The following is a 27,141-nucleotide window of genomic DNA, read 5'->3' on the forward strand; positions in this document are numbered from 1 at the left end:
TTGTGTAATTTTTTTTGCTTCATGTTTGTATTCTCTTACAAGAAAACTGAAAGTAATTCTGCTACACTGGTTGCCACCATATTAATAACTACCTCATCTACTCTTATTGATAGATCTTGGGTCTATCCTTTGTAATAATTCTAGTCACTTCTTTAAACATATCTTGGGATTAGCAGCTGTCAACGGTTAGAACTTGAAGCAGATTCAGTTACAGGAGTGGAAGCTGAGCCAGACATTTAATGCCACTTTCACCTGCAGGTGAGAGAAAGAAAAACAGGAGAGACCTTTATTAATGGGGTTATATGAGCTTTAAGTCTGTTTTCATCATCAAGAGAAGCTTTACTTTAAAAGAAAAGAGAAAAAAAAAAAGAAAAGAAAAGAGATTGGGAATACACTTTTATGAAATACTTTAGCACTCTAAATAAAATATGGGCTTATTTCTAAACTTTGGAACATCTAAAATTTAAAAATTCGCTTTTAACCATGTTCAAATTAATTATAAAAATTCATTCTTTGGATATATGCATATATGTCACGTAATAAACATAGAGTAAAAAGAATAGACTTCAGTTGTAGCTCAGAAATTGTTTAGAATTTGAATACTGATTTCAGAAGCCCCAAACCTTATGAGCCTAAGACGCTTACAGACTTGTTTAGGGACACCTATTCAAACTTTTAAAGTAAATACGATGTTTAGGTAGAAAGTGCAGCAGGGCATGGTGATGGCTGCCCTGAATCACCATGGATGAAAGAGGTGACAGTTGCTTGAACTAGGACTTGCCTATGAGTTGGCATTAGGTTAGAGGACAAGAGTGGGGGGGTCATTGGAAGAGTCTCCTTGGGTTGTCAATGATCCTATCTTTCCATTTCATTGGGAGAGTCTCCTTGGGTAGTCCATGATGCTATTTTGTGAGCAGAGGGACTGACTGCTTTGTTCTGGACCACCTTTTCGATTTTTTTCAATAGCAAACAGCCAAGGAAGATAGAAATAGTGTCTCTCTCAGGAAGACACTCCAGAATTTAAGGACAGACATGCTTACTCCTTATTATAAAATATTCAGGCTTCCAAATCTCAGGTGCCTCTCCTGTAACCCACTGTGGATACAGATGTCACCTGGCCTGTGGGAACTGAAGGTCAGGGAGCCAGCCACAATGCTGCCTCTGTGGCTACTGCTCTGAGTAATAAATTGTCCTCTGTCTGGCCTGGGAGGCTCATGTCCTCTACCAGGAGGCTAATTTGTGGCAGGCTGACTTGTAAGTTTGCAAGCAGGGTAAACTCTCAGGCTGTCTTCAGTTCGTGACAGGTATTATGTTCCTGACAGAGAGAACAGTGTGCTCTGTGGCACGGAGGCATGAGAAATCCCATCTCATGTGAAGAACCGTGTCTGGTTACTTATCTTCAAAGCCAAAAGCTGCATGTGCGTATGCGTGCGTGCTTAGGCTCTCGGTTATGTTTGACTCTCTGCAACCCCATGAGCTCTTGGTAGCCCACCAGGCTCGTCTGTCCATGGAGTTTTCCAGGCAAGAATACTGGAACTTGTTGCCATTTTCTCCTCCAGGGGATCTTCCCAACCCAGGGATTGAACCTGCATCTCTTGCATCTCTTGCTTTGGCAAGTGGATTCTTTACCACCACACCACCTGGAAAGCTCCCAGAGCTGCATTTTAGAGGAGTATATGCGGTTGGAGATATGGAAAGGACCAGATTCTGAAGAGATCCTATATGCCATGTCAAAGAGTTTAGATGTTATGGGGGCTGTGATTAAGGATTTAGCAGAGGAGTGATATGATCAATTTTCTGTGTTGGTTGAGTTATTCTAAGAAATACATGAAGGCTGAATTGAATGTGGGGGCACCTTTTCTCCAGTTGAGAAAAAAAGTCAGACTTACTTAGATGTAAAGTCAGTTAAGAAGTAGTGATAGAGTGAAGAGGGGATTTGAAGGACTGTCTTAGTTCATTCAGGCTGCTGTCACAGAGTATCACAGACTGGGTAGTCTATAAACAATGGAAACTTATTTCTTACAGTTCTGGAGGAGGGGAAGCCCAAGATCAAGATGCTGGCAGATTCAGAATCTTGTGATGGCTGGCTTCCTAGTTCATAGACTGCTCTCTTTTCCCTGTGTCCTCGCATGGTAGAAGCGGAAAGAGAGCTCTCTAGGTCTCTTATAAGGGCACTAATCCTATTCATATGGGTTCCACCCTCATGATCTAATCACCTACCAAAGTCTCTACCCCTAAAAACACTATCACATTGGGTATTAGGATTTCAACATATAAACTGAGGGAGGATGGACACAAACATTCAGTCTACAGCAATGACTCCTTGGCTTTTGACTTGGCTGATAAAATAAATAGTGATGGGAGGGAAGAGAAGTTCTGGATAGGAGGGAGGTAAGACTGAGTTAGATTTAAAACAACTCAATTGAAGCCTAGATGCTGTCTGAATAGGCTATCCAGATAGAAATATTTAATGGCCTGTCTTGATCTGGAGCTCAAGAAGGAGACGAACATATGGGAATCATTAGTGTTTATATGGTAGATGCGTTCTTGTGCAAGAGAATAGGTTGAGAATCAGATGCAAACTCAAATCACTAATGACAAAGTTTCCTGGGCCATAAAAATGGCAATATTGGTAATCTCTAATTGAGACCAAGGTGAGAGATGAAGGTTGTTACAAGATGAAATAACACTTGCCTAGTACCTAGTGACCACATTCTGTCAGACCTCTCCACCATGACCCGACCGTCTTGGGTGGCCCCACACGGCATGGCTTAGTTTCATTGAGTTAGACAAGACTGTGGTCCTGTGATCAAGTTGGCTAGTTTTCTGTGATTATGGTTTTAGTGTGTCTGCCCCTGATGCCCTCTTGGAACACCTACCATCTTACTTGGGTTTCTCTTACCTTGGACACGGGGTGAAGCAGGGCAAAGGCAAAAGCTAATAGAGTTTTGCCAAGAGAATGCACTGGTCCTAGCAAACACCCTCTTAACACAAGAGAAGACTCTACATATGGACATCACCAGATGGCCAACACCGAAATCAGATTGATTATATTCTTTGCAGCCAAAGATGGAGAAGCTCTATACAGTCAGCGAAAACAAGACCTGGAGCTGACTGTGGCTCAGATCATGAACTCCTTATTGCCAAATTCAGACTTAAACTGAAGAGAGTAGGGATAACCACTAGACCATTCAGGTATGATCTAAATCAAATCCCTTATGAATATACAGTGGAAGTGAGAAATAGATTTAAGGGACTAGATCTGATAGACAGAGTGCCTGGTGAACTATGGATGGAAGTTCGTGACATTGTACTGGAGACAGGGATCAAGACCATCCCCATGGAAAGAAATGCAAAAAAGGCAAAATGGTTGTCGGAGGAGGCCTTACAAATAGCTGTGAAAAGAAGAGAAGCAAAAAGCAAAGGAGAAAAGGAAAGATATTCCCATTTGAATGCAGACTTCCAAAGAATAGCCAGGAGGGATAAGAAAGCCTTCCTCAGCGATCAGTGCAAAGAAATAGAGGAAAACAACAGAATGCGAAAGACTAGAGATCTTGTCAAGAAAATTAGAGATACCAAGGGAACATTTCATGCAAAAATGGGCTCAATAAAGGACAGAAATGGTATGGACCTAACAGAAGAGGAAGATATTAAGAAAAGGTGGCAAGAATACACAGAAGAACTGTACAAAAAAGTTCTTCTTGACCCAGATAATCACAATGGTGTGATCACTGACCTAGAGCCAGACATCCTGGAATGTGAAGTCAAGTGGGCCTTAGAAAGCATCACTATGAACAAAGCTAGTGGATGTGATGGAATTCCAGTTGAGCAATTTCAATCCCTGAAAGATGATGCTGTAAAAGTGCTGCACTCAATATGCCAGCAAATTTGGAAAACTCAGCAGTGGCCACAGGACTGGAAAAGGTCAGTTTTCATTCCAGTCCCTAAGAAAGGCAATCCCAAAGAATGCTCAAACTACCACACAATTGCACTCAGCTCACACGCTAGCAAAGTAATGCTCAAAATTCTCCAAGCCAGGCTTCAGCAATAGGTGAACAGAGAACTTCCAGATGTTCAAGCTGGTTTTAGAAAAGGCAGAGAAAATAGAGATCAAATTGCCAACATCAGCTGGATCATCAAAAAAGCAAGAGAGTTCCAGAAAAACATCTATTTCTGCTTTATTGACTATGCCAAAGCCTTCGACTGTGTGGATCACAATAAACTGTGGAAAGTTCTAAAGGAGATGGTAATACCAGACCACCTGACCTGCCTATTGAGAAACCTGTATGCAGTTCAGGAAGCAACAGTTAGAACTGGACATGGAACAACAGACTGGTTCCAAATAGGAAAAGGAGTACGTCAAGGCTGTATATTATCACCCTGCTTATTTAACTTATATGCAGAGTACATCATGAGAAAGGCTGGGCTGGAAGAAGCACAAGCTGGAATTAAGGTTGCTGGGAGAAATATCAATAACCTCAGATATGCAAATGACACCACCCTTATGGCAGAAAGTGAAGAGGAACTAAAAAGCCTCTTGATGAAAGTGAAAGAGGAGAGTGAAAAATTTGGCTTAAAGCTCAGCATTCAGAAAACCAAGATCATGGCATCTGGTCCCATCACCTCATGGGAAATAGATGGGGAGACAGTGGAAACAGTGTCAGACTTTATTTTTTTGGGCTCCAAAATCACTGCAGATGGTGACTGCAGCCATGAAATTAAAAGACGCTTACTCCTTGGAAGGAAAGCTATGACCAACCTAGGAAGCATATTAAAAAGCAGAGACATTACTTTGCCAACAAAGGTCCATCTGGTCAAGGCTATGGTTTTTCCAGTGGTCATGTATGGATGTGAGAGTTGGACTGTGAAGAAAGCTGAGCGCCAAAGAATTGATGCTTTTGAACTGTGGTGTTGGAGAAGACTCTTGAGAGTCCCTTGGACTGCAAGGAGATCCAACCAGTCCATCCTGAAGGAGACCAGTCCTGGGTGTTCACTGGAAGGACTGATGCTGAAGCTGAAACTCCAATACTTTGGCCACCTCATGCAAAGAGTTGACTCATTGGAAAAGATCCTGATGCTGGGAGGGATTGGGGGCAGGAGGAGAAGGGGACGACAGAGGATGAGATGGCTGGATGGCATCACTGACTTGATGGGCATGAGTCTGAGTAAACTCCGGGAGTTTGTGATGGACAGGGAGGCCTGGCGTACTGCGATTCATGGGGTCGCAAAGAGTCGGACACGACTGAGCGACTGAACTGAACTGAACTGAGTACCTAGTGAAAGTAAGCTGTTATCAGTGGCAGCAAGAGTATTAGAATGTGGTCGCTGACACCAAGAGGTCAAGTGAAATTGTCCAAAGGATGCAGGTGGGATGAGAGGATGGAGTCAAGCAGGTGGGGAAAGCCATCAGGGAACTGAAAAGAAGCAACCAGAGAAGAGGAGAAGCAGGAGAGTTTCAAACAGGATGGAGTGATCAGCGCTGAGAAAGTGGTCTGGAGGGACAAGGCCGCTGAGGACTTAAAAGCCCCATTTGGATTTCACAACCCAAAGATATGGGTGACCCTAACGGGAACAAATGTGGTGGCTCCTCACTGCTTCTGGTCAGTCCAGACCGTGGATGGAGGAAAAAGTGGAGCGGGCAAGTGGAGATTTTACCTTGAAGAAAGTTGTGTAGGAAAGGAGGAATTGGAGCCAGGGGACTTTGAGGTCAAGGGAGAACATACATATATATATATATATATATATATATATATTTTATGAAAGAATCTTTATTCACTCTTTTAACATATAGTGCCTATTGGGCTTCCCAGGTAGTAAAGAATCTGCTTGCCAATGCAGGAGACATAAGCGACGCTGGTTTCTCTCTCTCTCTTGAAACATGTATACTATCATATGTGAAACAGCTCGCCAGCCCAGGTTCGATGCATGAGACAGGGTGCTCAGGGCTGGTGCACTGGGATGACCCTGAGGGATGGGATGGGGAGGGAGGTGGGAGGGGAGGGGTGTTCAGGATGGGGAACACATGTACACCCAAGGCTGATTCATGTCAGTGTATGGCAAAAACCACTACAATATTGTAACGTAATTAGCCTCCAATTAAAATAAATAAATAAAGAGAGAGATGCTGGTTTGATCCTAGGGTCGGGAAGATCCCCTGTAGGGGAGGCACGGCAACCCACTCCAGTATTCTTGCCTGGAAAATCCCGTGGACAGAGGAGCCTGACAGGCTGCAGTCTATAGGGTCAAAAAGAGTCAGACACGCACATAGAGCCTATTCTGAGTCAGGCTCTGTGCTGGACCCCAGGACACAGATGAATAAGGGGTGGTCCCTGTCTTCATAGACTTTCTTCTAGCATGTGTCTATGTGCTCAGGGGACGCATGAGAGAATGAAAGTCCCGGGGAGCAAATGCGAAAAGGAGAGGGCTTGAGAGCCCGTGGACAACTCAGCTCGGGGCAGAAGGGTTTTGTTATCCAGTGGAATAGGCGGGTGTTAGGATACATCAAATGTGGTTGTTGAAAATCACCCATAGAGAAAGGAAAACCACCCCTTGAGTGAGTTTGAGTCTCATACAAAAAACACCCTCTGTTGATGAGAAGAGACACGGGGTGTGTATAGTACATGAATGAAACAAAATATTTGTGATGGTGTTTAGAACGTAACAGTCACCAAGTATGTGTTAATGGAATTTGAATTCGTGATTCAGAACCTCTGGACTACATCGGGGAGAGCCTTTAAAAATTCAGTGGTGTCATAAGTGATAAGGTCATTTGTTGAAAAGTGGCCTGGTTCAATAGACTGTCATGATAGATAGCTGACACTTTTTTCTTGCAAGATTACTTATTTGGGGGGAGCCACGTACTGAATTCAGTCATCTTAAAAAAATGTCTTGAAATGTACATTAAATAATACAGCAGGGTTTAAAGCTGTCCAAGCAGCGCTATATTACTTTCTAAGGAGCTGGCCTCTGCTGGCTCTGTGAGGCTTGTGTTTAACAGGAGTCTCCCGTCGGGAGCTTGGTAACCCCTAGTGAGTGTGACAGTTACAGCATTTTTAGGTTTTATATGTAATACAATTTGAAGAAAGCTCTTTCTAGGAAGAGCCGCTTATTTGAGCTAATATCCATTTCTTCGTCTATTTGGGTTTCAGACTCTGAAGCTCTGAAATAATATCTCTTTGAAAGTAGCTATTGCCATGACTTCATTAAATTCTAATGCCTCTGTTTTTCTCCCGCAGGATTCAGAAGCATGTGAAATAGATTGCTTGGTCTAAAATAGAAAAACAGTGGCAACGTTTTGCTGAGTTTCCAGACCTTTCCCAACATGGAGCCAATAACCTTCACAGCGAGGAGACACCCGCTGCCTAGCGAGGCCTCGGTGGGCTTCGGCCTCCAGCTGGTGGGCTCCTTGCCTGTGCACTGTCTGACCACCATGCCTATGCTGCCTTGGGTGGTGGCGGAGGTGCGCAGACTCAGCGGGCAGTCTTCCAAAAAGGAGCCTGGCACCAGGCCAGTCCGCCTCTGTGTTTCGCCGTCTGGATTGAGATGTGAGCCTGAGCCAGGAAAAAGTCAACAGTGGGATCCACTGATCTGTTCCAGCATCTTCGAGTGTAAGCCTCAGCGAGTTCACAAACTGATTCACAATAGTCACGACCCAAGTTATTTTGCTTGTCTGATTAAAAATGATGCAGCCAATCAGCAGAGTATCTGCTATGTGTTCAAAGCCGACGATCAAACAAAAGTAAGTGGAGGTGGGGATTAAAAACGTGGGTGTGGCTGGATGGTCTTTGTTATATGGGGTTAGAGCATTTACCTGTACTAGAATTAATAAGGAGCTAATGCTACAGTTATACAAGATTATTTCACTGGATTTTGGTTTATGGGGATAGTTTCTTTATAATATTTAAGATCATTTGGTAATAGATATTTTATCAAAATGAGAAGTTTATGAGTTCAAAAATTCAACAGAGAAATCTTTTGAAACATATACAGAAGAGCCGAACTACTAGGAGTCAGATCATTTAAGATGTGTGTCCTAAAGCAGTGCTTCTCAAGCAGAAATGTGCCCACGAATGACCTGGGGAATGCAAGATATGATCCAGTAGGTCTGGGATGGACCCTGAGACTGCATTTCTAACAAGTTGCCAGATGATGTGGGCACTGCCCCTTGGCAGATTGCACTTTGAGTAGCAAAGTTCTAGATCAGCGAGTTCTATGTGTTTGATGCTGTTAACAAAAATATATTTATTTGTAAGCTGTCTAAGAGTCTTATTAGCGAGTTTCCCAAAGTATCATGTTCGCTTAGGCAGAGACCATTGGTAAAAAGTAGTGGCTATGAATCTCAGTTTTGATACTTTCAGGCGTTTTTTGTTTTGTTCTGTGTTTGGTTTTGGCCACACCTTCAAGTCTGTCCTCACTGGCTTGTTGTTGTGATATCTTATGATATGGCTGAGAAAAATATTATAAAAGGAATGATAAAAATCTCACCCGCTCTACTCTTTTCTTATTTGTGCTTGTATTGTTGTGAGCATTTGTTTGCAGTTCTCTGCAGGACTCCTTTGAAGCCACTTGGCTGTTTTGTGAGAGTTAGTTTAGGTATGGTTGAAAATATAATCCTGACAGCCACTTTCTCAATTGCGCCTCTGTAAACTGAGATTTGGGGCCGCTTCGGAAAGCAGACAGGCAGGTGAGGGTGCTCACCCTGCTGGTGAGGAATGCCCACGCTCGTCTTGAGTGCCTTGTGAGACTGTGTGGTGGGCCTATGCGGCTGTTTCTACATGCACCGAGGCAGACTGAGGATGATAATGCCAGTCCTTGTGGTAAACATAGCATTAACATGCATACATTACCTTGTATAAAATAGATAGCTAATGGGAAGCTGTGTATAGCACCAGGAACTCAGCTTGGTGCTCCGTGATGACCTAGAGGGGTGGAATGGGCAGGGTGGGAGGGAGGCTGAGGAGGGAGGTGATGGATTTATAACTTAGGGCTGATTATCGGCTGATTCACAATGTTATACAGCGGAAATTAACACAACATTGTAAAGCAATTATCCTCCAATTAAAAAAAAATGTCAGTAACTATAAAGAGAAATGCTAATGTTTTGTCCCTATACCACACTGGGTTTTTTTTTTTATACCCTCCAAGGTGCACAAACCTCATTTGAAAATTCATGCTTTTGGCCAGGCAGTTAAATACAACTCAGTCTGTGGCCAGGACATGTGTCGGGAACTCAGAGAATGGGGTTCAAACACACTGGAGTGTAAGGAAGGCTTTTTGAAATAATTGCTCACCTGGAGCTTAAAACCACTATTTTACATACAGAATTGGATATCTTCTTATTAAAAAGCAGTTGATGTTATTGTTCATGAATCTCAGGTGGGACAGCGGCCTGGTTCAGAGGTCAGAGGGATTGACTTCCGGGACCCCAGTCCTGTCTACCATCTATAAAGTCCGTGGCCTTAGGCAACACTGAGTCTTTCTTTATCTGTAAAATGGAGTATTTATAGTCTCTGTCTCAGAGAGCTGCTGGGAGGACTACATGAATTAGAATGGGACCTGAAACTAGTAAGCATTTATGCCAATAAAAATTTTCATTAATGAAAGTTTTATCAGAAGGAGATTTTATGCCAATTTCATTTCAAATCTTAAGCAAAAACAGAAAGACCAAGATGAGGATCTTCAGCTGTCAGGATGCAATCCTGGTCAACCTTGAGCAGCATTTTTATAAACCGGACATTAAAAAACAAAACAAAACTGCTTAAGTGAACTTAATGGTGCTCTTATTTGGGCACATTCCAGGATGAAAATTAGAGGACTGTACAGCCTGTTCTCCACGCCAGCTCTATATAAGGACTGTTTCCTTGGGGGCAGTCTCTGCATGGAATAGCTGTTCAGTACTTTATACTTCTGACTCTTTCCCAAAATCTTTTATAGGCATCTGAGAACGGGCTTCCAGCCAGTCATTCAGCTACCTGACAGGAAGAAGAGATTTATAACTAAATTCTGGAACTGGGGCTTCGAGTCGTGCTGAAAGTAGAGAATTGACCTCACTCTATGTTCTAAAAAGCCACGGTAGAAATATGAATCTGTCCTGAAGTTATCTTTGGCTTGCTTACAGTTTTTACAAACGCAAACAGCCAGTACTCGGAGTAGTAAATTGCTGTCATCCTGCTCGTTTCATAAAAGAGTAATTTGTAACAGAGGCATCTCAATCAGGGCTTCTCTTGCTAAAAACTGAATGGTGAAGCAAACTGGCCCCAATTCTGGCCGGCGCGATGCTGTGTTCTTGGGTCATCCTGGCACCCTGCCTCTGCCCAGAGCGTTATCTGCTGTGGGAGCAGGTTAACCCGTGTCATTGTTTCTCCAGACTATTTGTAACGTTTGCTCAGAGAAATAATGCTATAGATTAAGGCCTCTTCTAAATAAGTGAAATCAGTATCCACCCATGTTTGCCAGAGGAGAATATATGCATTTACTGCCAGGGTCATGAGCACAAAACCACCATGTGAGATGAGAGGAAATCTTTGACCAGCATGTAGGTTAACTTACTGAAGAAGGTCTGAGAAGAGACATGAAAGGGAATAGTTTTATAAGCATAACATGAGACTGTGTTTCCCATTGTATGCTTCATAGAATATACTCAAGATGCTCCACAGAGAAAGGCCTCCATGATCAAAATATATTAGGGCAGCATTTCAGACTTTTTGATCTGAAGATGCTTTCCACTCTTAAAAATGATTCAGTATCCCAAAGAGCATTAATGTGGGTTATATCTATTAATACTTACTATATTAGAAATTAAAACAGAGATATTATAAAGGTATTCATTTAAAAAGTGATAAGTTCCTTATGTGTTAGCCTGAATAATATTTTTTTGTAAAAATCAATTGTATTTTCCCCAAAATTTTAGTGATAAAACTGGCATCATTTAATTTTGTTTGCTTGGTTTTTTGGTTTTTTTGCAAATCTCTTTGATGTCTGGATTAGTGGTCAACTATTAATTCTCTGCTACTTCTCCACTCATTCTGTTTGTGATATGTTGTTTTGGTTGAGCATATTAAGAAAATTTGGCTTCACACAGATATGTACTAGGAAAATGGAGAAATATTTTTGAGCCTTTTTAGAAAATTGTGGATATGTTTCTTTAATGCTATACATAAACTAGACAAATGCAGTTTCTTAAGGGTTTGTTGCAGTGTGCAATCCAGAACCATATCAAAGCACTTTTTACACTTTGTTAAAATCCATTAGTCTGTCTTGTGCTTTAATGAATATTTTAAGCACAAATGATTCTGTAACATAATGCAGTGATTATTCAGAAAATATTGGTTCACTGAATTATACAGACCATACTCTAAAAACTGTTGTATTAGGGAAACAGTATATTTTCTATTCCACTCTTTAATTGTACATTTGTCCATTAAGTTTCAAATTTATTGAACCATGGATTACATTTTTCTCATAACATCCAAGAACATCCCTCCAAACACATGTGGACACAGTAGCATAAGGTTCTGAGTTAAAGTTTAATGTTAAGTTAGAATCCATGGCAGGAAATTTAAAAAATCCACTCTGGAAAACAGATAGCTACGTGGGTGACCCTGAGTAGGTCTTCACCCCATCATGAGACAAAGAAATCAAGAGTTCCTCCTGGACTCAGCCCTAGGAAAAGCGTAAAGTCTAAGAGAATTATCTCACTATTCTTTCCTTCTCCAGTTCTCAGCTTTGTCTCTTCTGAGAACATCAACTTGGCCACTCATTGAGTGTTACTTCAGATCACTCAGAAGAGTATTTACATTTTAGTTCTTCTTCTTTTTTTTTTCTTAAAAAGATCTACAATGTAAAGAGCTCTGCTTCCTTTGAAAGGATTTCCAGTACTGAGTTGCAGGCAGTGTAAGTGTTAGGCTGGGGCTTCTGACTGTGTAGGTTGTTGTTTTATGTCAATGAATGGAAAGAATGGATTTTGAATGAGGAATGACAAGGATTATTGAGCTGATAATAAATGGAGGAGAAGTGTAGGCTGGTGTTAGGTGAGGGAATGGACAGTTCATGGGACCAGGGGAAAGGCAGAAGTTGGGATGTGTGGGAGTAGTTTTGCTATAAGGACCCACTCTTCTTCAACTGACTTATACTTGTAACCTGTCCTGGATTTTCAAACACTGTTTCCCACTTTAGTTAGGGCTGATCTGGGCACAACATGGGGGTTTTGTAACTGGGACGGATGTCATGAATGAGCAGAGCTTCCCCTCCCCCGCCCTCCCTAAGAGCATCGTGGATTTGCTAGAATCTTGCTAGCTTCGTTTCTCCCTTTTCTAAGGAGGAAATGTTATCTCCTGCTGCAAAATAAGGAAGTACTAAAACCTTTGGGACGAGAAGGACAGAAAAGTATGCCAAAGGAGCCTGGGGTCAGGGATAGAGGAACTGGGGTGACTACTGCTTGGGAGGGTCTCGAAAGAAGTCTACTTTCAGAAAGACTTTTCTAAGTGCTGCTGAGGAAGGCATGCTTGAGAGAATGTCAGTGTCCTTTGCAAGAATGGATTTCCTTTTCTATGATTTTTGGCAACAAAACTGCATTTCTTGAAAGTGAGCTGTATCTGAGGCTGAACCCTGTGGGCTCCCATACTGCTCATTTTAAGAGTGCTTAACTATTGGTGAATTTAATTTAAGAGCAATAAAGGTTTCCTTTTGAAATTTCCAGTACAGGACCAATGTATTCTCACATGAGACCCTCTAAGCACACCATCTTTCTCAGTAACTGATGGACTGCTACCCCACCAAGCCTCTCTGGATTCATTATGTTGCCTATCAATTGAAAAGGTGGTCTACAGTTATTTTCCTGTGATTAGCAGTTTTACTACATAAGTCCCCTATATAAGCCCAAGTTGCTTTGGCTGAGTTTTATGGTTTAATTACCAATTTAAAAAATTTTGGTTTTGATCATAGCTTTGTTCCGGTTGCACTTTTACCCATCATTCATTTGTCTTAATAATTCCCCATCTGCTTGGAATTTTAAGTTAGTGACTTAAAATATGCATCATTTATTTCAGGATGTTCAATAGAGGCTGGCTTCGGTGGCATCTCTTGCTTGGCTGTTATATTTGCTGGCTCATTACTTTCTTTCTTTGCTGGAGTGAAGATTGAAATTATAACACTGAGCTGGAGTGTTTTTGTTCCTGAGGGTGATTATTCTGAAGAGCAAAGTATTATTTTGCAGCTCTTCTAATCTAGCGCCTTTCTGCATTGAGTGTTCATAATTTTTAAATATCAGACAAGAATCTTTCTTTGCTACTCAAAGCAAATGGTTCTGAGAAGGCTTTGTGGCATATGTTTCGGAGGATTTTTTCATGGATATTAAAACTGCCACGTGGCATCTTTTATCCCATCCTGGTTGTTACATAAGATTTCATTTGGGGGCCCACTCGGTGGCTATGACCCAGGGCCTGGGTGCAAGGAGCAGTGTGTCCGTGTCGACCCATCAACACTTGACTGTCTGTCACACTAGACAGAAGCTGGTTGCTTGGTGCAGGGATTGGCAGGGACTCTTTTTCATCTATAAAAAGAATGTCCTGGACTGCATGAACTCCAAAGTATTTATTGGAAGGTTTGGCTCCATGACACAGGATTGATTATGCAACTTATTTTTGACTTTGAGAGATGAGTCTGAGGGTTTCAGAAGCATCCACCTTGTGATCAGTGTCTAGATAATTTCTTTAGATGTCTTTATTTTCAATGCATATCACTTTTTATAGCTTTGCATTTTTCCCTGATTGCTTTGCATTGGTAATTATCTTTATAATAAAAATCCGTTCCTAAGAATAGACTTTACAAGTGTCTTGAACCTAAAGTTGACTTGTGTCTTAGAAGGACTTATTTATAGCCTAGACCTCCAGTGTCCAGGACAGTCACTGGTAGTTATCTGTGGCTGTTGAGCACTTGGAGTGTGGCAGGTCTGAACTGAAATGTGCTGTAAGTGTCAAAACAGTGGATTTCAAAGACTTGGTTGGAAAAGAGGAATGTAAAATATCTCAATAATGTTCTATTTTTGTTGCATGTTGAAACCATAATATTTTCTATATATTGGGTTAAATCAAATATAATAATAACATTAATTTCATCTTTTACTGTATCTTTATGAATGTGCCTACAAGAAAATTTTAAATTACACATGTAGCTTGCATTTTCTACTATTCAGCCTTCGACAAGCTACCTAGAAAAGATTTCTGGAAATAATTTGAACGTTTATCACAGAGTGAGTTCAGATTTTCTGCTTTCCTTTGCTGCCTTCTATTTGTTAGTGATAGAATTTTGCTCAAAGTTACTCTCAAAAAAAATCCCATTAAACACTAGGACCTGTTTTTAATTCTAGGTGCATATTACAGTGGTTAAGAACTCTGTGGGCTGCTAGTTTGGAATATGGTGAAAGAGATAAATCTATTGTTTCTAATTTTTCTCTTTTTTGAGTGCTTTCCCCCTTCTGGACGGTTAAGTGTCCACCCCACTAACTGCAGCCTGTGATCCTGAACCACCAACCAGAGCAAGCCAGCTGGAGACTAAGCCCAGCTCAGAGAAAGTCTCCGAAGAGGCTGGGTTAGGGATGGGGCTCGGGGGAGGACTTTGACATGGGATGTACCAGAAAACTCACATGTGACTTCAGGGCAGGAAAGGAGCTGCTTTCAGTTCCAGCAGAACATCAGAAGTCATCCTTTCCTGTGCTCAAGTGATGTATTTGAAATGTGGCAGATTTTACATTAATTCTTTCTTTGGAATGCAACTGATGTACATTTACTTGGCTGGGTGCTAGGGTACAAAGTCAAGTAAGCCATGATTGCCCCCTTAAGAAGTAGCATGATGCTTTATGTGCCAAATATAGATTCTGAAGGCTGTACCGCAGGGAGTTAGCAAACATCTGTAAGTTATAAAAGAGCAAATTTGAGAGACCATGAGGAGGCCTTGTGTACTCATAATAAGTGCCTGAAGTTATGTGAAAAGCTGCTCTATACAAAATGAAGTAGACAATTTGTAAATTGCTCCAGAGGGCAGAACTAGGAACAAGAGAAATTTCTAGAGACTGATTTTTGGCTTCTGCTGACAATGATAGCCTTCAAATAATTAAATGGGTCATATTGAACAATGGACATGGCTGGAGGTTTCACCTGGCGAGTCATCATCTTCCTATGTCCACACATACTACCTGACAAACGTTCCCTTTTGTTTGAGAAAGCTGAATTGTTCCTAAATCTCTTACCCTGAAACGAAGTTGTTTTCCAAAATGTTTAGTTCTTTGTCATAGGTCTGTCTTCTGGAGGGACCTGCCAAATGTAATTTGGAAGACATTTGAGTGGGTTTTAAAGATCCTCTAGGTATTTCCCAGGCTGATAAGTTTGGTGCAGATTGAATGGACGTCCTCAGTAGAGGACTTCCCAGGTGGTGCTAGTGGTAAAGAACTCGCGTGCCAATGCAGGGGACAGAAGAGACACAGATTCAATCCCTGGATCGGGAAGATCCCCCAGAGGAGGGCATGGCAACCCACTCCAGTATTCTTGCCTGGAGAATCCCGTGGACAGAGGAGCCTGGTGGGCTATAATCCATGGGGTGGCAAAGAGTGGGACACGACTGAAGTGACTTAGTACTCACTCACACACAAGTAGAGGATAGAGCGAGTCAAGCCAAAGTGGGACAAAGGCGTGCAGAGCTGTCCATTGTGGCTGGAGCTGCAGTGATGTGACGTTTTGCAAATTTCACAGTCAGAGATGCGACAGGAAGGAAAGACTGGAGTCAGATTTTACAGGGCTTGAGATGCCTTGTTAAGGATATTGGGTGTTTTTCTTAAGAAGGTTGTGCTATGTCAGCCATGAGAGGTATTAGGGAAGTGAAATATCTAGATTTGTTTTTAGATTTTGAAGTAGTGAGATGAGATAGAAGAGGGAGATCAGTTAGGAGGCTATCACAGTAGTCGTGTAAAAAATCAAGCAGTGTCTTGATCCACAAGTATTATACGAAGTGGTTTATTTCTATAAACCCATGTTGATGTCTTCCGATCACTTTCCCCTCTGGTACCCAGAAAATTTTTAATAGTCTGTTTATTGGCCTCTAACAGAAGAGAAGGTGATGGCACCCCACTCCAGTACTCTCCCCTGGAGAATCCCAGGGACAGAGGAGCCTGGTAGGCTGCAGTCCCTGGGGTGGCTAAGAGTTGGACACGACTGAGTGGCTTTGCTTTCACTTTTCACTTTCATGCATTGGAGAAGGAAATGGCAACCCACTCCAGTGTTCTTGCCTGGAGAATCCCAGGGACAGGGGAGACTGGTGGGCTGCCCTCTATGGGGTCGCACAGAGTCGGACATGACTGAAGCAACTTAGCAGCAGCAGCAGCAACGGAAGAGAAAGTCAGATAAGACTTCCTGTCCTACTGATGCTGACCTGCTTGGTTCCTAAAGAATGACAGGAAAAATAACACAGAACTGAAATTCTTGGTCTGCTTTTGCTTAGTCTTCTAAATATTGGTATCTCCCGTCTTAAAAACAAGTCATCCTCTAACCGCATTTCACATCCCAGCTTCCTCCAGTAACTGGTCCAGTCTTCTGCTCCACCTTTCAAGAGTTGCCATGGTGGCTCCCTTTGCTTCTACTTGCCCATTTTATTATTATTTTTTAATTGTTTAGGTGGAGGGTAATTGCTTTAAATTTTTAAAAATTTATTTTTGGCTGTGCTGGGTCTTCGTTGCTGCCTGAGGGCTTTCTCTAGCTGCAGTGAGCAGGGGGTGGGGGGCACTCTCTAGCTGAAGAGCGAGGGCTTCTCTTGTGGAGCACGGGCTCTAGGAATCGCAGACTTCACAAGTCAGCTCACAGGCTTCGTTGCTTCACAGTATGTGGAACATTTACAGACCAGAGATGGAACCCATGTCCCCTGTGTTGGAAAGTGGATTCTTAACCACTGGATCACCAGCGAAATCCCTATTTTTCCCCTTGGTTTACCAACTGGGCTTCTGTCTTGATCATTCCACTGATGGCTCCTACATGTCCCCAGTCACTTGTAGCTTGTGAAATCTGGTCGTCCCTTCTCTGTACTTCTCTCCTCCAGTAACTTTGATGTAGTTGACAAGACATTGTTTCTTCTGTCTTCAAACATTCTCTTCTCTTGGCTTTTGGAAAGCCACAACCTGCTATTTTCCCTTTGCCTCTAATAGTGGTTTCTACACAGTCTCCTATGTTGATTTTTCCTATTCTTAATTCTGAGTTGTATATCCCTTGAGATGGTCTTCTACATTTCTCTCTTTGACACGCTTTCCAAATGAACTCATCATAGCAGTAAATACCACCTATTTGATGGGGACTCTCAAAGTTAATTTATTGCTTAGACTCACCAGTGAGTTCCAGACTCATCTATCCGACTCTGAACTTGATGTCTACGTAGCCACTAAATAGGCATTTCGAACTCAACATGGTTAGAATAGAACCCTTGAACTTACTCCCCTCCAACCCGTGGTTTTCCCAGTCTTCTGCAGCTCTTAAGTGACGATGATGGTTGCTACAGTCAAAATCTAAGAGTCATCTTTCTCCTAGATTTCTCTCTTTCCTTCACATTCTCATCCAAATTATTCAAGACCCATTCCAAATCTGTCGCTGCTCTGGTTCCATGGCTAATCCTGAGCCCACGACTCCACCATCTCTCCTCTGGAATGTTGCAGTACTTCCTAACTTTTCTTCCTGTTTCCTTTCTTGCTTCTTCTTTCCACCAAGCAAGCATCCAGAGCACCTCTAGAATAGCTACCAATTCATGCCTCTCCCCTGCTCAAAAACCTCTCTAAGGACTTCCCGATGTACTTGGACTAAAATCCTGTATTTCTGCTGGAGTTTCCACATGGACCTCATCTCCCACACTCTTTTCACTGCTCCTTGATCCCCAGCCACCCTGGTGTTCACATGGCCAAAATGGGACAACCTCCTTCTTCGCATGAGGGCTTTGTTGTTGCCTCTGCCTGGAGCGCTCTGCTCCCAGCTCTTCATGTGGTTGGCTCCTTAGACTATTATGAACTCAGTTCAGCCTCATCCCCCAGCCTCCCAGTCAAAAGTACTCCCACAGAAATCACTGACACTTCATTAGATTTTAATGTCTTTGTGGTGGTGGTGGTTTAGTCCCAGGTCGTGTCTGACTCTTGCGACCCCATGGACTGTAGCCCCCAGGCTGCTCTGTCCATGGGGATTCTCCAGGCAAGAATACTGGAGTGGGTGACATTTCCTTCTTCAGGGGATCTTCCCGACCCAGGGATCAAACCCACACGTCTCATGTCTCCTGCATTGGCAGGAAGATTCTTTACCACTAGCGCCGCCTGGGAAGCCCTGCACAATGATTTTGTAATGCTTCTCATTGTCTGGAACTATCTTGCTGGTTTGTAAGCGTCCTTGTTTACATTCTCCTGAGCTGCCGGGGCAACAAGTGAACAGGGCGCTAGCCTGTGTTGTTCCGGGCTAGACCCTGGCCCCTGAGCCATGCCTGCTACAGGGGGTTGCTTCACGAATGTACGAGTGGATGTTACCTTTTGTATGTGTTCTTGGGGGATGTGCTCCTCCTTTTTCGTTTTTAATGTTTTGGCCAAATCTCTTCTGGAAACCCCCTGTGCAGCCATATTATTAATAGTTTATCTCCTTGTTCTTCCTTTCCTTCTTCATCAATACAGACTTCTCTTGTTCAGCCAGAATTTCAGTCTTAGACACCATTGCTCTCTTCCCAGCCCTACGGAGTGTTTTTCTCCTCAGAGTCTTTGTTCATGAGATAATATTTACTGCCTCTCAGTTCTGCTGCACAGTTCTCTGGATCTGATGAACATAAAATTTGGGGGCATTATCGGTGAGAATTGTGGGTAAGATTTCATGAATGCCGAGTAGTCTTTACTTCTCAGTAACTTTGTGGTATGTAGGTTAAATCCCTTCAGCTGTGATTTGAGCCCATTTTTTTGGCATCAACTTTTTTTCCCCCCAAATAAAACCTTTTTCTGATTATAAAGGCATTTATGCAGAATATAAGAAAGTAGTACAATAGAGTTAAAATGAAAAGTTCCCCATTAATCCCACCTCTTAGAGAGAAATCAACAGTAACAAATGGATTGGTGTATAGCCTTATAGATTTTATTCTTTATTATATAAACAAATATTTTTGTATGAAATCAATTTTTATATTCCTTTCTACACTTATTCTTTAAAAAAATAACTTTATTTATTTATGACTATGCTGGATCTTTGTGCAGACTTTTCTGTCGTTGTGGCAAGTGGGGACTGTTCTCTAGTTGCAGTGTTCAGGCTTCTCCTTGTGGTGGCTTCTCTTGTTGCGGAGCATGGCCTGTAGGATGTGTGGGCTTACTAGTTGCAATTCCTGGGCTCAAGGGCACAGGCTCAGTAGTTGTGGCTAATGGGCTTAGTTGTTCTATGGCATGTGGGATCTTCCCGGATCAAGGACTGAACCCATGTCTCCTGCCTTGGTAGGTGGATTCTTCACCACTGAGCCCCAGGGAAGACCCCACGTATCTTTTTAAATTCAGTCTCCCTTTTGATCTCCCTGTCTACATATATGTATATGTATATATATGTGTGTGTGTGTGCTGTGTTTAGTCCTTTATGCTTGTCCAAGTCTTCGCAACCCCATGGACTGTAGCCCATCAGGCTCCTCTGCCGTGGGTATTCTCTAGGCAAGAATACTGGAGTGGGTTGCCATGCCCTCCTCCAGGATATATATATATATATAGTCACTCAGTCATGTCCGACTCTTTGCAATCCCATGGACCGTAGCCTGCCAGGCTCCTCTGTCCATGGGGATTTTTCAGGCAAGAATAGTGAAGTGGGTTGCCATGCCCTCCTCCAGGGGATCTTCCCAACTCAGGGATCAAACCCAGGTCTCCCGCATTGCAGGTGGATTCTTTACTGTCTGAGTCATCAGGGGAGCCCAAGAATACTGGACTGGGTAGCCCATCCCTTCTCCAGGGGAACTTCTCGACCCAGGAATTGAACTGGGGTCTCCTGCATTGCAGGCAGATTCTTTGCCAGCTTAGCTACCCAGCCTATATGTATATATAAAATAGAAAAATATATATACACAATTAGCTATAACTATAGTTATATTTTGGACATTTTTGATAATGGTAGAGATGTGTCCTTTTGCCTGACTGCAGTTTTGTGCAGCAGGGAGAAAGGAAAGGCTAGCTTCACGATTGGCAGAAAGTGACAGCATCAGCTTTGTTTAGCTCTGATGAACCATTTTGGTTATGAAAAAAGAGCATGACCAGGATGGGCTGGAAGTGACTCAGAGATGTCTGATCTGCCTCTCATTAGAAAGAAACAAGATTTGGAACAACAGAAGCGAAGATAAGCAAGTGGCACTACATCAAACTAAAAAGCTTCTTCACAGCAACGGAAACATTAACAAAATGAAAAGACAACCTATAGAATGGGAGAAATTATTTGCAAAGTATGTATCTGATAATGGGTTAATATCTAAAGTATACAAAGTACTCATACCTCTCAGTAGAAAAAAAATTTTGATTAAGAAATGAATGGAGGCTTTTTGCCCACGGACGCCGCTGAGAAAGCATTGTTGAAGTCTCCCCCACTTCCACTGCCGTCACGTTTAAGTCAGAGCCTCCCAAAGAGCCCGAGCAGCTGTGGAAGCGCCTCATCGGAGGATTGAGCTTTGAAACAACGGATGAAAATCTGAGGAGCCATTTTGAGCACTGGGGAATGCTCACAGACTGTGGTAATGAGGGATCCAAACACCAAGCGCTCCAGAGGCTTCCAGTTTATCATGGTGGAGGAGCTGGATGCGGCCACGAATGCATGGCCACACAGCGTGGACGGAAGAGCTGTGGAACCAAAGAGGGCTGTCTCGAGAGAAGATTCCCAAAGACCTCGTGCCCACTTAACTGTGAAAAAGATTTTTGTTGGTGGCATTAAAGAAGACACTGAAGAATATCACCTGGGAGATTATTTTGAACAGTATGGGAAAATCAAAGTGATTGAAATCACGACTGACTGAGGTATTGGCAAAAAAGAGAGGCTTTGCGTTTGTAACCTTTGATGACCATAACTCCGTGGACAAGATCGTCATTCAGAAATACCACAGTGTGAATGGCCACAACTGTGAAGTGAGAAAAGCCCTGTCTAAGCAAGCGATGGCTAGTGCTTCATCCAGGCAGAGAGGTCGAAGTGGTTCTGGAAACTTTGGTGGTGGTCGCAGAGGTGGTTTTGGTGGGAATGGCAACTTTGGTCGTGGAGGAAACTTCAGTGGTCGAGGTGGCTTTGGTGGCAGCCGTGGTGGTGGATATGGTGGCAGTGAGGATGGTTATAATGGATTTGGTAAAGTGAAAGTGAAGTTGCTCAGTCGTGTCCGACTCTTTGTGACCCCATGGACTGTAGCCTACCAGGCTTCTCCGTCCATGGGATTTTCCAGGCAAGTGTACTGGAGTGGGTTGCCATTTCCTTCTCCAGGGGATCTTCCCATCCCAGGGATCAAACCCAGGTCTCCTACATTGCAGGCAGACACTTCACCCTCTGAACCAGCAGGGAAGCCCTATGGTGAAAGCAATTTTGGAGGTGGTGGAGGCTACAATGATTTTGGCAGTTACAACAATCAATCTTCAAATTTTGGACCCATGAAAGGAGGAAACTTTGGAGACAGAAGTTCTGGCCCCGATGGTGGTGGAGGCCAATACTTTGCCAGATTATGAAGCCAAGGTGGCCATGGTGGTTCCAGCAGCAGCAGTAGCTATGGCAGTGGCAGAAGGTTTTAATTATTGCCAGGAAACAGTGCTTAGCAGGAGAGGAGAGCCAGAGAAGTGACAGAGAAGCTACAGGTTATAGCAGATCTGTGAACTCAGCCAAGCACAGTGGTGGCAGGGCCTAGCTGCTACAAAGAAGACATGTTTGTTTGGTTTTTTTTTTTGACATGTTTTAGACAATACTCATGTGTATGGGCAAAAAACTCTAGGACTGTACTTGTGGCTAATTGTGTAACAGGTTATTTTACTTTCTGTTCTCTGAAAAGTATAAAGCATTCCAACCAAAGGTTTTAATGTAGATTTTTTTTTTTTTGCACCCATGCTGTTGATTGCTAAATGTAATAGTCTGATCATGACGCTGAATGAGGTCTTTTAAAAAAAAACAAAAAAGAAGACATACAGATGGTCAGCAGGAAAAGGTGTTCAGTATCACTAATATCAGGGAAATGCAAAGAAAAACCGCAATAAGATATCATCTCACACCTGTTAGAATGGTTGTCATCAAAAAGACAAAAGATCAGTGTTGGCTTGGAGAAAAGGGAACCCTGTACACTGCTGGTGGAATGTAAATTGCTGCAGCCACTATGGAAAGCAGTATGGAGGTTTCTTGGAAAATTAAAAACAGTACTACTGTGTGATCGAGAAATCCCACATGTGGGTATATATACAAAGGAAATGAAAACAAGATCCCAGTGTATCTGCTCCCATGTTCACTGCAGCTGTTATTCGCAGTAGCTAAGATATGGAAACCACCTGTGTGTCCCTTAGCAGACGAATGGGTAGAGGAGACAAGGGACGCAGACACAATGGAATATTACTCGGTCGTGAGAAAGAAGGAAATTCTGTAATTTGTGACGACTTGGATGGATCTTGAGGGCATGATGCAAAGTGAGATAAGTTAGAGAAAGACAAATACTGTGTGATATTGCTTACATAGGGGATCTAAAAAAGCCAAAGTCATTGAAACAGAGAGTACAGTGGTGGTTACCAGGAGCTGAGGGTGGGGGAAATGGAGAGATGTCAGTCAATGAGTATAAAGTGAAAGTCGCTCAGTCATGTCTGACTCTTCGCCACCCCATGGACTATACAGTCGATGGAATTCTTCAGGCCACAATACTGGACTGGGTAGCCAGATCCCTTCTCCAGGGCATCTTCCCAACCCAGGGATCGAACCCAGGTCTCCCACATTGCAGGCAGATTCTTAACCATCTGAGCCACCAGGGAAGCCTGTCAATGAATATAAACTTCCAGTTAAAAGATGAATAAATTCTGGGGATCTAATGTACAGCATGTCATTATAGTTACTAATACTGTATTATATACGTATAAGTTACTGAGCGGAGAAGGCAATGGCACCCCACTCCAGTGCTCTTGCCTGGGAAATCCCATGGACGGAGGAGTCTGGTAGGCTACAGTCCATGGGGTCGCGAAGAATCGGACACGACTGAGCGACTTCCCTTTCACTTTTCACTTTCATGCACTGGAGTAGGAAATGGCAACCCACTCCAGTGTTCTTGCCTGGAGAATCCCAGGGATGGGAGCCTGGTGGGCTGTCGTCTATGGGGTCACACAGAGTCGGACACGACTGATGTGACTTAGCAGCAGCAGCAGCAGCAGCAAGTTACTGAGAGAACAGATCTTAAATGTTCTTACCACAAAAAAAGAAATGGTAATTACATGATGAGATGGAGGTTTTAACTAACCTATAGTGGTAATATTTTGTAATATATATGTATCAAATCAGCAGGATGTATACCTTAAACTTCTGCAGCATTAAATGTCAACTATACCTCAATAAAACTGCAAACAAACAAACAAAAAGATACAAGAAGAACAATACTGAGATAAAATCCTCAAATAGAGAATTTCCTCATGATCCGGTAGTTAGAACTCCATGCTTCCACTGCAGGGGGCACAGATTTGTTCCCTGGTCAGGAAACTAAGATCCTGCAAGCTTCAAGGTGCAGCCAAAAAAATAAATAAAATAAAATCCTCCAAATAAAAGTGACAACAATAAAAACAAAAAAGGATTTTGGAGAAAACTAAGCCTCAACAGGATGGGAAACTGAGGCAAAAATGAAATTCCTGTTTTTGATGGAGAAGTTGGAATAATGACCAGGGTCTTCTAAGGACAGGAAGCCTTGTTTTAGTTAGTTGCTATGTTGATTATGTTGCAGTAATATCTCTGTCTGTCTTTCTCCCACCACGGCCTTCCCTTGCTGATATCCCCAAACAGATATTAGAGTCCACAACACATACGAGGTGTGAACATTATTTGCAGACATCAGCAAAAAAGGACTGTGTGGCTCGTTGAACAGAGAAGGGATGAGTTATGAGTGATAAAAAGTTGGAGAGGAAAGAGAGCTATGTTCCCTGGGGGCTGGAATCCGGAGGCAGAGGGAGCAGGGGGAGCTGTGGGCTCCCAGGAACCCCTGGAGAATTTGAGGTGGATGCTGGGCTTCTCTTTCCTCATGAGAAGAGATTTTGATCTGATTTTTTAAATCTCCCAAATGGCAGAATGACCCCTGCTGCCATCTGGCCTATATATGGATGTGCCATAATTTAGTCAAGCCCCTATTAATGGTCTTTTAGATTTTCCCCATTTTCCTGTCTTTGTTATAGTTTTCTCTGCAACCAAAATCTTGCATAGCTTTGTATCTGCTTCTAAGCAGTTATAGTTAATTAATATAGATTAATGGAAACAATGCTGCCTCCTCAAAAAATAGACTAAGAATACTTTGAATACGATCCTCTTAGCAGCAGGCATGGCTTGGAGCCCATAGTTGCCCTGTGTTAGCTCCTTGATGTTAAATTTGGAGCCAGATCATATTTTAATTATGATGGCATGCTTTAATGGGATTCACAGCTTAAAAAAAACAACTGGGGATAAATTGCACATGCATGTGCATAAATGTCACAGCCATGTGATTCCCATTCTCAAAGCTTCATTTATAACATTTGGATTTCTGAAATCTGTTTTTGCCTTTCTCCTTCCACTTCCACTATATTCTGGGTTTTCTCAGGACTGCTCATAATAAATAAATGAGGTAACTGCCACTGACTTTTACATGCAGAAGAGAAAAAGAAAAATTTTTTTATCTTTTTGACTGTATTTGGCATTTGTGTTTTAAGAGGAAAATAGAATTATACTAAATAAGATTTGAGATTTTCTTTTTGGCTTTTCTGTTTAAAATAAGTGAACAGACCAATGCCATCATGGAGCGTTTCTGGCATTTTCTGTGTAAAGCTAGCCTCATCATCTTTGATCAGTATCCAAAACCAGATATACCAATGAATACTTCATCTATCAACTAACTTTAAATGATGCTATTTTAAAAAATAGATGTACAACATATACTATTTTAAGCTTCTTATTACATTTCTGACATATTTAATACTTCAAACTTCTAATTAACATAATTCAACATAATTGTTCAATAACTTTTCCTTTAAAGGCTTTAGATGATATTTTACTTCTTATTGCAAATGTCAGCAACAGGGTGAGAGATGGAAAAGAAAATGAGCCCCACATGAAGGCTTGAAGTCTTACCCTCACTTTCTTTTTTTTAGACTGAAAACGTGTATCTTGGAAATCAAAGTTTCAAAAGAAACAATAACCCAAAGAATTTTAAGATTATAGATTTTAATTTGTGAGAGTTTCTATGTGGTTAACTACTAGAAAAAAACAACTGCTCCTATTTAAGACTCAAAATGTGATCACTGGTTAAAAAAATGCATGTGCGTCGTTCTCAAAATAAATAACCTAGTGTAAATTTAGAATCTGCTGCATCCTCTCTTTCATAGTTTTGATGTATGAGCCTCCCCTTCTTCGACTTTATCCGTGCTGAGTGCTTGGATTGAAATATCTATACTGACTCTTAAAAATTAACAAATTCTTTTTTTGTTTGTTCTTTGACTGTGCCCCATGGCTTGCAGGATCTTAGTTCCTTGACCAAGGATTGAACCAGAGCCACGGCAGTGAAAGTCCAAAGTCCTAACCTCTGGACCACCACGGAATTCCCCAACAAATTTTTTTCATTGCAAGCAGAATGTTCTTCTTTGGCTTCACCACAACTGGTGATGCATACATGCCACGTCTCTTGAGTCATGTCCGACTCTTTTTGAGACCCCACGGGCTGTAGCCCGCCAGGCTCCTCTGTCCGTGGGATTTCCCAGGCAAGAATGCTGGTTGCCATTTCCTCCTCCAGGGGATCTTCCTGACCCAGGGATCTAACCGGAGTCCCTTGTGTCTCTGGCCTTGGAATTCAGATTCTTTACCACTAGCGCCACCTGGGGTGTGCATTTGGTAGAGATTGGTTTAATTCAATCAGTATGAACTGAACACTGTGCCAGGCATAGAGATGCAAGCAGCCCATGCCTTTGAGGAACTTAGGGGGAACTTAGGTGAGGGTGGATGGGAATTTGGAGGACAGTTCCAGACAGATGCTTCTATATTATCTGGTAAAAAGTAAGGAGGTACATTTATGCCCAGGGCACTAGAGGGACTCCTCCTCAATCCGGGGGTTTGGGAAAGTCATCCTGAAGAAGCCGACGGGTGAGCTGAATCTTTAAGGAGGAATGAGAATCAAGTGAAGAGACAAGGCGCAGAGCAAGGAAGAGTGTGAGGTGGGGCGTGGCCTTAAAGACAGGGGAGGAGGGAGGTGGCATGTCACCTGTGACTGCCTGAGATGGGGAAAGGGTGACTAGGGAGAAGATTTGAGGGAGAGGAAGCTTCCACTTGGGGATATGGGGTACTGGAGTGATTGGAGTGATGTGCGGTGGGCCGAAGCTCAGAGGACCATCCAGGCTAGAGATACATAGCTGGGGCATGTCCATGGAGTCAGGACTGTGAGCGTGGTTGACAACATCCAAGGGGAAAGGAGCTGCGGATGAGATTGTTTTAGAGGGTGGGTGGGGGAAGGGGAGTCCCAAAAGGGATGTTAAGAGACGAGGAGACTCATGTGGTAGTGGTGTCCCCGGAGCCAAGGCATAGGAAGTTTCAAAATGAAGATAAGGACAGCAGTGTCAAGAGCAGTGGTGAAGTAAAGATTGTTGTTGTTTAGTCACCAAGTCGTGTCGGACTCTTTGCGACCCCATGGGCTGCAGCGTGCCGGGCTTCCATGTCCTTCACTATCTCCCAGAGTTTGCTCAAACTCATGTCCGTTGAATCGGCGATGCCATCCAACCATCTCATCCTCTGTCGTCCCCTTCTTCTCCTGCCCGCAGTCTTTCCCAGCATCAGGGTCTTTTCCAACGAGTTGGCTCTTCACATCAGGTGGCCAAAGTATTGGAGCTTCTGTTTTAGCATCAGTCCTTTCAATGAATATTTAGGATTGACTTCCTTTAGGATTGACTGGTTTGATCTCTTTGCAATCCCA

The 27,141-nt window shown here is 42.7% G+C and overlaps 1 protein-coding gene across 3 annotated transcripts in view; it reads left to right on the forward strand.

The window, feature by feature from the left end:
* The window catches only part of TBC1D1 (TBC1 domain family member 1), a 224,136-nt gene that overhangs the window by 6,480 nt on the left and 190,515 nt on the right, over positions 1-27,141 (forward strand). For all 3 annotated transcript variants that reach the window (XM_043870715.1, XM_043870716.1, XM_043870717.1), the window contains exon 2: positions 7,236-7,738. In XM_043870715.1, the coding sequence (XP_043726650.1) occupies positions 7,322-7,738 (417 nt within the window). In that variant the 5' untranslated portion in view covers positions 7,236-7,321. The remainder of the gene's footprint in view (positions 1-7,235; positions 7,739-27,141) is intronic.

Source organism: Cervus elaphus, chromosome 17 (genome assembly GCF_910594005.1).
Source record: "Cervus elaphus chromosome 17, mCerEla1.1, whole genome shotgun sequence".
Lineage (NCBI taxonomy): Eukaryota > Metazoa > Chordata > Mammalia > Artiodactyla > Cervidae > Cervus > Cervus elaphus.